This window comes from Heptranchias perlo, chromosome 5 (genome assembly GCF_035084215.1).
Source record: "Heptranchias perlo isolate sHepPer1 chromosome 5, sHepPer1.hap1, whole genome shotgun sequence".
In the NCBI taxonomy this organism is placed as follows: domain Eukaryota; kingdom Metazoa; phylum Chordata; class Chondrichthyes; order Hexanchiformes; family Hexanchidae; genus Heptranchias; species Heptranchias perlo.
The window spans coordinates 57,848,004-57,858,802 of record NC_090329.1 but is presented as its reverse complement, the minus strand read 5'-3'; the positions used below and the strand labels follow the sequence as shown (position 1 = coordinate 57,858,802).

Below are 10,799 nucleotides of genomic sequence, written 5' to 3'. Positions count from 1 at the left end.
TGGAGGTGTCAAGTTCTCCAGGGTGCAATTCAAGTCTGTGAAGCAGGGGTGGGGAGGGGGAAGGAAATATGTTTTTTCCCTCCCTTGTGTTCTGTTGCTCTTTAAATCCTTTTCATTTCTAATATCTTCCCGTTCTGATGAAGGGTCCATACCTGAAACATTAACTTCTCTGCTCTGTCCACAGATGCTGCCTGACCTGCCGAGTGTTTCCAGCATTTACTGTTCTTGTTCAAAATGTCCAGTATCTTCAGTATATTGCTTTTCGTTCATCTGTGTAATCCCTCATGGCATTTCATCTTACTGCAGATTCGTGGTTCCTTTTACAGGATGAGTACATCACTGGAATAACAGTGATGTGTCCAGCCAGGGGATGTCCTGTCTACTCTCCTGGCTGCTGAGGCTCAAGCATGGGTCAGTAGATGATTGGTGCAAGTGCCTTACCTGCTACTTACTTGGCTGTTCAACTGGAACAAAAAAACTAACAAGTTACAAAATGTTCTCATTTTAAAAAATCATTTTATTTCAACAAATTGAGTCATTTATAGAAAATTGGCATTTACAGTATTCATTGTTTTCATATCTAAAAAATTTCTGCAAGTTTGTTTTACATAAGCAAAGTGGAAAGTAGAGTGTACATTTCACACTTCCTGATTCAGCATTGCGACACGGCCGCATGCAGTGGCAGGTTTGCATATAAGCCAGACCGAGCAGGAATGTGAACACAGACCCCAGGATTTCAAAGAGCTTTCTACTGATGGATCTCTTCCTTGCCCACCTGGGAATAACATTGGCTTAGGGAATCGTTGCATCTTTTGACACCTCTTCTATCATACCTGTAAGGACTTCTAATAGCCCAGCATGTTATAAAATCTGACCACAATGAAACAAAGTATTGCATTTTGTACAACAGTTCGAACAGTGTGGTAGTACAACAAAGGCACAACTAAAAGAAGAATTCAGAATGAACAGATCTGGCAACACAATGCTTTTAACCTCTACTGAAAAAAGATATGTGTAATGGCATTAAAGCTTTGTGGCCAGGCAATACTTAAAATTAGCAAATATTTGATTGTAGTGTCAAATGTTAAAACATGATGCCTTTAATTGAGATTCACATTCATATTCATACTGTGATGACAATCATCATTATGCCTCAACTGCATTTACTGTGCAAGGACACGCTGATATTGTGCATTGACTTCTGAGAACCATTCTATCAGAATATTTCGCTATATGGCTTGGATGTTGCATTGCACAATCTAATTTAAATAACGCCTACATTCTTTCCAATAATTAATTAGGAACGGGCTAAACCCCAAATCTAATCCAGTTTACAGTACATTTTAAGTTTATCCCAGCAAAATTCACTTTGTATTATTGATACCCTGCTGATCTGCAGTTGTTAAATTATTGTTACTCAGAAACCAAATGCTGTACAAATCTTGAAACAAATTAATATCAGTGAAAACTGATCATGTACATATAGCATATGACAGAACAATGCACTAAAACTAATGTATAATTAAATCAGGAAACAATACTGATATGCTGCTTGGGATGTTGATCTGATAATAGGAAGGAAGCTCGCAAGGAAAAAAAATCCCAAACAGACCTATAAATGGAAGGATAGTCTGTCAGCATGTAGCAGCTTGAGGGAAAATCTACATAAAGAGAAAGCGATTGACGTATTGTGATATTGTATGCCACGGTCTATTTATCGTAAGCTTATTACACTTTCACGGAAGAAAAAGAATGCTTCTTGGATAGAATCCACCTGCATATTAGTTTGCACTGGTATCTGTTTAATTATTTGTGTTTGTTGGATATTTTTCACTTGATGCATGCTGTGTAGAATGTATATGTTACAGGAATATTGCTGCCTTAATGGGGAGTTTTCTGATAGGACCAGTGACTGATTCTTTCAGGAGCAGCCTACACTGAATGGCAGCATAAACAGCGCCTATGCTGGCTTACGGGAGAAGTTTGTGTTGCAGTAGAGGCTGTAACTGCTTCAGGATGAACTTTGCAATTTGCTATTCCAGCATTATTTTAGAGCAGTTGGCCTAGACTCTCCAATTGGGGAGCCTCTCCGCTGGGGTGAAACTTCTGCTTGCCATGGAGATGCTCCCTGATGTGGCTTTATGGCCCTAGGGTCACTTACATGCTGGAGGCAGGTCTCCTGCCCTTTGCTGGGGAGTTCCACCAGATTGGGGGCAGTGCCTTACCTCAACAAGCCTCAGGTTTTGAGCAGCAGCAGCAGCAGCAGGAAGAGGAAGGCAGCCGCCGAGCTGCTTGAAGAAAATAATTCTCCCCCCAAAATTCTTCTTCCTGCTGCTGGGTGCCTGTGCACAGTCATACTCTGAGAATGCTTGCACAGGCCTCTCCATGATTGAATCCCCAAGGCCCACCTCCGCCGATCTTTGAACATGGGCTGTCGAGGCCTAATAGGTGGCCTTTGCATCCAGCGTTCAAACTGGGAAAATAGCAGGCAGCCTGGTGGAGGCTGTGTTTCCCTCACTTCTATGATTTGCATGCAACTGCCATACATGGGTGGCATATTTTTTGCCATCTGGGCTGCTGTCCAGAAAGTGGGGAGGCAGGACATGGTGGAGCCTGTGCCCAAGCACATTTTTGGCCCTGTCCACCCCAGAACCACCAGAAAACTGGAGGGATGAGACCAGAAAGCCGAGGCCATAATGTCATTAAGTGTGTCTGTATTTATCTTGTAAGACAAGTTACTGGACAGTACCCCTCTAAAGAGATATAATTCAAGAAAAACTTTGATCTATTTTATGAATCAAGTAAAACTGAATTTCAAAGCTAATAGTAAACATAACTTCTCAATGATTACAATTAGTATCCCAGAAAAATGACTTCAGCATAGACTCAATGAACCAATGAATGGATCAGGATTGTTTAAGAGCAAATTTGAGAAAATCAGGGTAGAATCAACAATTCATTATTATTTTAATTTCAGTTTCATACAGTAATTTAAACTGATTAAACCTGACCCTGTTGACTATTTGGGTTCCTTCATAAATATTATAAATGAGAACACAATCAGCTGTTAAAATCTACAAATTGCCCTAAAGACACATTTTGCAGAAGTGCTACTGTTGAATGTTACATGTATTTAGTCTACTATACTGAGATATGAATCAAAATGTGTTTGATATAAGTCACGGGGAAGGGGGTGCTGTTAATGAAGTCCTATTCTAGAAGTAACTTGACCTAATAAACCAGACTCCAAGTTGCTATGCTGCTCATCCAATCTCTGTGTAAATGTATGATCGGCCAAACCAAAGCAAAACCCTTATGACTATCAATAATTAGACTTTTTGTCACAGAACTGAGACTCCTGTGTGTCAATGAAGAAATTTCTCATCATAAAAGCAACTTTATAGGAATGACGTTTCTTCTAGGCCATGACAAAACAAAATGAATATGCTGACATTGCATATGGGTATAAAATAAATTTGTAATGATAAGCCAATCTATGTTTTGAATTTATTTCCTAATCTTTTGGTCTGGCATAATGATACAACCAGATGTAAAATGAATCACTACTTGTGGCTATTCTTCTTTGAAAAGTTTTGCATACAGTCAGAATGAATCTAAAAATCTAACCTGTATGCTCCGATAAAAGATTTTTTAAAAAGCAGCTGACAACTTGCAAACAACCAGTCACCTAAACAAACTCACTGTTACAACTATTAGCAAAAGCGACCTTGGATCATGCTATTTCAAAAATGGCTTGTTTATTTTGAATATGTGGAGTACTTTTATATTTAAGTTGTATTTCCAGGGTTAGAAGAATCTTTCTGTACATTAATGACACAGAACCACTAGCAATTTCAAGCCTGTGGGCCATAGGACATCACCATTGGTCCCATTCTTTGTATCTACTTAGATCACGAAGCAGAAAACACTGTATATACTAAGAATAGCAATTGTTATATCAAAATATAATGTCACTGTTTAAGATTGTAAGTTTGTGGTTCATTAGTGTACCAAATTCTGATCCTGGCAGTCGTCTTGGATATTGTAAGGTTCATGACTCAGGACGAATGGTTTCATCCAGCTCCGAATTCAGTTGGTGTGTGAATCGACTGTCAGCACTCGTTAAGGTTTCTTTTTCAACCTAGCGTGCAGTATAATTTCAAAAGATACACTGTGCATGTTGAGAGTTGCTTTGAACCATCTGTCTTATTCTGTAATTCTACTTAGTTGCTACACACCATTTCGTTTTGATCTCAATGAATATACTTTTAACCATTTAAAAAGACACAACTGTAAGACACAGAGAAATAATTAAAATGTGAGAGGTGACAATTAGATGAAAAAGCAAAGACAAAAAATGATTTGTATTCTGCTGAGCTCCCCAATCCCCTTGCAAGCTTTAAATAGAAAATGTACATTCTTTGACCATAAATTTGCTATGTGTTGTTTATCCCTAAAACCCTCAAAGATTAGGCACGATTGTCAGAGATTTCAGTCTGTGCAGACAAAATAAAACAGTAATATGATCGGAAACACCTCAAAAGCCAGTCTGGCAACTATCTTTTAGATTGCACTAAGGTCATTGTCATTTGGTCCCCAGTAGGTGGAGTATTCTTGTTGCCATTATTGTTCTGTGTTACAGCATAGTCAAGATTTACTTGGGGTCCCTATTTGAACATAATAGGCAATTGCCACAGGCTTGTAAGTACAACAATCCAGCTCAAATGTCTGCGGCATAGCTCTACAATCGTTCAATGTCCCGGTACTTCTTGCGCAGGATGGAAACTTGGTCTTTGAAAAGGATGGGATCCAGCCTCATTTGTGAGTGAATGAGAGGCATGAAGCCAAACCAGCTGGCAAAAGTGTTCATGCAGGTCTGGCGTTGTGCAAAATGATCTGGATCAGCCCAGCGGGAAGTCTTTGATCCCTGGGGAGAAAACAGAAAGTCAAAACTTGAAAATGAAAAATAGCAGCAAAGGGCAAAAAATGTGATATAACTATAGACCAAGCATGTTACTTAAAGTATTTCCATTTATATTTTGGAAAACTTCCATAGTGTCAGACAAGAGATTTAAACCAGCATTATGTGGGACATTTCACACTTTGCATATATGAGATAGAAAAACACAAGATGTGTAGCTGTAAGTTGTTAAAGCAGTACAGCATTTCCTATGAGGGAGCCAGGTGTCATTTTAGTTATGTAAATAATTCTGCAAGATTATGAGAACAACAACAACAACAACAAAAACTTGCATTTATATAATGCCTTTAACATAGTAAAATGTCCCAAGGCACTTCATAGGAACGTTATTAAACAAAATTTCATACTGAGCCACATAAGGAGATATTAGGACAGGTGACCAAAAGCTTGCTCAGAGGTATGTTTTAAGGAGCATCTTAAAGGAGGAGAGAGACGTAGAGAGGTTTAGGGAGGGACTTCCTGAGCTTAGGGCCTAGGCAGCTGAAGGCATGGTCGTCAATGGTGGAGCGATTAAATTCAGGGATGCGCAAGAAGCAAGAACTGGAGGAGCACAGAAATCAAGGAGGGTTGTAGGACTGGAGGAGGTTACAGGAATAGGGAGGGGCGAGGTCATGGAGGGATCTGAAAACAAGGATGAGAATTTTAAAATCGAGATGTTCCCAGACCGGTAGCTAATGTAGGTCAGCGAGCACAGGGGTGATGGGAGAACGGGACTTGGTGCGAGTTAGGATTTGGGCAGCAAAGATTTGGATGAACTCAGGTTTATGGAGGGTGGAAGATGGGAGGCCAGCCAGGAGAGGCTAGAGGTAATCGAATAGTCGAGTCTAGAGGTAACAAAGCCATGGATGAGGGTTTCAGCAGCAGATGAGCTGAGGCAGAGTTGGAGATGGGTGATGTTTCAGAGGTGGAAGTAGGTGGTCTTAGTGATGGAGCGGATATGTAGTTGGTAGCTCATCACAAGGTCAAATAAGATGCCAAGGTTGCGAATGGTCTGGTTCAGCCTCAGTCGCCAGGGAGAAGGATGGAGTCTGTGGCTAGGGAACGGAGTTTGCAGTGGAGACCAAAGACAATGGTTTGGGTCTTCCCAATGTATAGTTGGAGGAAATTTTTGCTCATCCAGTACTGATGTCAGACAAGCAATGTGACAATTGAGAGACAATGGAGGGTTCGAGAGAGGTGGTTGTGAGGTGGAGCTGTGTGTTGTCAGCATACATGTGGAATCCGATGTCGTGTTTTCGGATGATGTTGCCGAGGGGCAGCACGCAGATAAGAAATAGGAGGAGCTCAAGGATAGATCCTTGGGGGACTCCAGAGGTAATGGTGTGAGAGTGGGAAGAGAAGCCATTGCAGGTGATTCTCTGGCTACGGCTGGATAGATAGGAATTGAACCAAGCGAGAGCAGACCCACCCAGTTGGACGACAGAGGACAGGCATTGGATGAGGATGGTGTGGTCAACATGTCAAAGGCTGCAGACAGATCAAGAAGGATGAGGAGGGATAGTTTACCATGGTCACAGACACATAGGATGTCATTTGTGACTTTGATAAGGGCCGTTACAGTATTTGTGTCAGGGGTGGAAACCTGATTGGAAGGATTCAAACATGGAATTGCGGGAAAGGTGGGCATGGATTTGGGAGGTGACAACACATTCAAGGACTTTGAGAGGAAAGGGAGATTGGAGATGGAGCGGTAGTTTGCAAGGACATAGGGGTCAAGGTTGGGTTTTTTGAAGAGCGGGGTGATGACGGCAGATTTGAAGGGGAGGGAACCGTTAACATTATCAGCTAATATGGGGGCCAGGAAGGGAAGTTGGGTAGTCAGCAGTTTGGTGGGAATAAGATCGAGGGAGCAGGAGGTGGGTCTCATGGTCAAGATGAGCTCGGAGGGCGAATGAGGGGAGATAGGAGAGAAACGAGAGAAAGATGTGAGTTCATGGCTAGGGCAGGGGGAACCGTAGGGGAAGTTTGACTTGGTGAGCTAAGGGAAAGGAGGGAAGCGGCAGAGGCAGCTGAACAGATGGTCTCAATCTTAGTGACAAAGTAGTTCGTGAGCTCCTCGCACTTGATGCTGGAAGTGAGGGTGGAGGGGAGAGGGGTTTAAGAAGACAGTTTGTGTAAAGAAGAGAAGCCGGGGGTTATCTTTGCATTCCAGGATGATACTGGAATAGTGAGCAGTTTTGGCAGAGGACAGCAGGACCCAATAGTGCTTTATGTGGTCTAGCCAGATCTGGCGATGAATGGCTAAACCAGCTGTCCCGCCATAAACGTTCAAGACTGCATCCCTGGGATTTAAGGGAGCGGAGATGAGGGCCAGGGGGAATGGCCAGGGTGAGAGAGAGTAATGGTTTTAAAGGGGACAAGGACATTGTTTTTGGAGGTTGAAGGTGTGATTGAGCAGATCGGTAGCTGTAGAAATGTTGCGGTGAATGGAGGGCCAAAGGCTAGACAGTTAGGAATTTGATAGTGCAGTTGTAAGTGACTTGGGCGAGAGTTTATTCCAGAGGCGGACACAGAAGGAAGTTGGGTTAGGAGGGGGAAAAGCGGATGTGGGTGGAGAGGGATACATGGAAGTGATTAGAGATGGCCTTATCTGCGATTGACACTATGGGAGTAAAGAGGCCACGTATGATGGCAAGGTCGAGGGGGTGGCCGTGAATATGAGTTGGGGAGTTCATATGGAGAGAGAGAGATTAAGGAAGGATAGGAGTACAGTGAACTCAGAGGAGAGAGAGCATAATGAGTTGAGATGGAGGTTGGATGAGGAGTCGCTCGGTGCAGAGGCTGAGGGAAGAAAGCAGTGAAGGAAGTTTGATGAGAAACTTTGCATGGTACTTGGGTGGGCGGTAGAGAATGAGCATTTTAAAAGAGAGGCGACAGGGGTGAAACAAGGTGAGATGCTCAAAGGAAGATAAGGTGTCAGAGGAAGAGGGGACAATGTATAATATAAGCGTGATAGTATAATATAAAGTAGGAAAATATGGCCTCTAACCTGATACCTTGGTAACTACAATGTTTGTACATTAATAGGCTAGATTGCTATATTGTCTTCAGTGTTAAGCTTATTCAAAATGATTTTCAATTGCAATAAAAGTTACACAACCTATACTAATAAAATGAGAATCTCACTGAGCAGATCATCTCAGACACACTCATGGAACTAGAACACAAGATTAACAGGTTAGTCTCAAATAAACCTAAAAAATGAAAACATCATTTCACTGTGCTAAGGATCTCAGTGGGAAACATTAAATTTAGGAAGAGGATGCTTCTATGTCCTGGTTGTTGGTCATGGCAGCATGAATATGCACTTAATTCAACAATCACATCTCATTTTAGTACTAGTAATATTTAAGCACAACAAAAAATAATATTTTATGTGTATTATAAAATTGCTTTTGTCACTGATCATCATTGTCTTGCAACATCAAATACACCAAATTTTTCTCTGATTGTTAAGCAACCTAAACCCCTGAAAATCTCATGTCCTGTGCATAACCATCATGTGATGTACTTGATGCTCCGATGATCCCTTCTGTGGATAATCTCTTGCAGCTGGACGTCCAAAGCTGCACCTTCTAATTAAGTAGTTGTTATTCAATCCATTGGTGGAGCTGCCTTCAGTCGGACAGCTTCAAGGTACAGCCACAGCCCTGTGAGAGCTGCACTTAACCCCAGTGTGCTCCTCCTGTACCGCTGCATATACACGGACTGCAGCGGTTCAAGGAGGCGGCTCACCACCACCACCTTCTCAAGGGCAATACATTCTGGCCTTGCCAGCGATGCCCACATCCCATGAACGAATAAAAAAAAAACCCACCAGGACTGCTGCTAAATTATGTTCATTAACTGATCTCACTTTTTGGCGGGAGGTCAGCTAACAGCACCGCAAGTGCACACAGCACGAATAAAGCAGTGGACCTACTGCCAATGTTATAGGACCACATTATTGGCCCCGATAGCTTATAATTCAGTTCTGGTGATATGGAGTTATATTTTGCTCTGGTTGAATATCAGTGAAAAAGTTGGTGAATATAATGAAGTACAGTAAAACCTTTTAAAATCACTCTGACTTTTTCCCCTCACATTGGTGACTTGAGGAAACTTACCTGTTGATATCCAGATCATGCCCAAAACATCTGTGTTAAAAACATTTTTTTTAAAACATCCAACAGTAAATCAATATTATTGATCTTTTCTTTCATGAACATTCCAATGATCACCATTACTCCAAGGAGGTAGGCTATATCATGTCATGAGACTGCAATAACTTACATTTATAGTTAAAAATCATAGCTGGGAAAGTAGCTGAAAAACATATTCTTCTGCTGGAATGCCATGCCTATTCCTGCAGACAACGAGGCCTTCGTGGGCTGAATTTACAGCTGCTTTAAGAGCTTGATGACTAAGTGACTCGGCCCCTTGCATGCATAGTCACATGAATATGATGCTGGTTTATTATTATTCCCTCCAACTTCCCCATCCCCACCTGCTTTCCTGAAGGTGCTAACCATTGTCGGAGGTAATGTTTGCCCTCCAGTTCCTCATGCAAGTGGCCATTCATCATGAGAAAGCCTAGATACTGAATGTTGGCAACACATTCAACTGTTTGAGGTGGGGTGGGCGGAGAAATAGGAGAGCCTGATCCTCTTGTCACCTGATGTCCACACTTTCCAACGGGGATCACTGCTGGATGATGTTCAGGAACCCGGACTGATTTTACCCCTCCCTGCTCCAGGGCAGTAAGCCAATTGTAGTATCCCCTCTACTACCCTGGCAAAGATCAGCTAACATCACCAATCAGAGATTAAATCTGGGACCTACCCCTGGTTTGCATGGTTGAGTACTACAATGGACGGTTATGATAGCATTTTAATCTTAAAGAGTTACCTCTATTCCTGCCTGATTTAATATGGCACTCTAGTGACTGTCTTAGGCTATGCGAACTGCTCTACAAAATAATGTTAATTTTTTTTTTCTAACTGTTTGTTTATATCCCTGTGAGATTGAATGTGTTCCATGACTACATAACTGTTTATATATTTTAACCACAAATCATTTCTACTGTAGGCTATGTGCTTTATAGGTACATTTAAACTACGTAGAGTAAACTACTCTGTTCACTTTTTATCAGTGCACCAAAATTTATTATGACCACTATTTTTTTTGCTAATATTAGTGAACGAGAAAAATGTAGCCCATAATGATCAGTGAGTAGTAAAAACATTAAGCAATCCATGTGATTTATTGTATGTGGAGTTGCTGGAACATTATGAGTATGAACTTTTGATGACATTAAAATATAATCTGCACAGATCCATCTTGCTGTAAACAAACAGTTCAAAGCTTCACATTTCACTGGCAGACATTTCGCTTCTTAATTAGAAATTTCATATGGCCTTGATCCTTTATTTGTTGATCTGCTTAAGTGGTAATTCAAAACATAGTTTATTAAATTGTTCAAGTTTATTTAAAACATAAGATATTTGTACTTTCTGTCATAAATCAATTCGTATTTGGCAATGGAGTTTCTTTCCTTTTTTTTGTAGGGTTTGAATACAGTGGTGAAGATGGTCTCTGAAGATGTAATTAAAACATTCTAGTCAGGCAAGAAACAAAATTTGAAAAAAATAGCAGTGTTAGAAATGTTGCACCGCATATCTTTTGTCCTGAATTAACAAAGAGACTCTGTTGCTTTGAAGGCTTCTCTCAAGCAGGTACATTTTTTCCTCAGAACCCAACAGATTCTACTAAATTCTTTATTGACATTGTTATTAAATATAAACAAGCATTACAGACTATGAAAAATGACCTTGTTACA

General features: G+C 41.1%; 1 protein-coding gene across 1 annotated transcript in view; it reads right to left on the bottom strand.

Moving 5' to 3' along the window:
- Window positions 1–496: 496 nt before the first annotated feature.
- LOC137321776 (exostosin-1-like) overlaps window positions 497–10,799 on the bottom strand; it is a 560,359-nt gene continuing 550,056 nt past the window's right edge. The window contains exon 12 of the mRNA XM_067984436.1: window positions 497–4,927. Within this exon, the coding sequence (XP_067840537.1) occupies window positions 4,742–4,927 (186 nt within the window). The 3' untranslated portion in view covers window positions 497–4,741. The remainder of the gene's footprint in view (window positions 4,928–10,799) is intronic.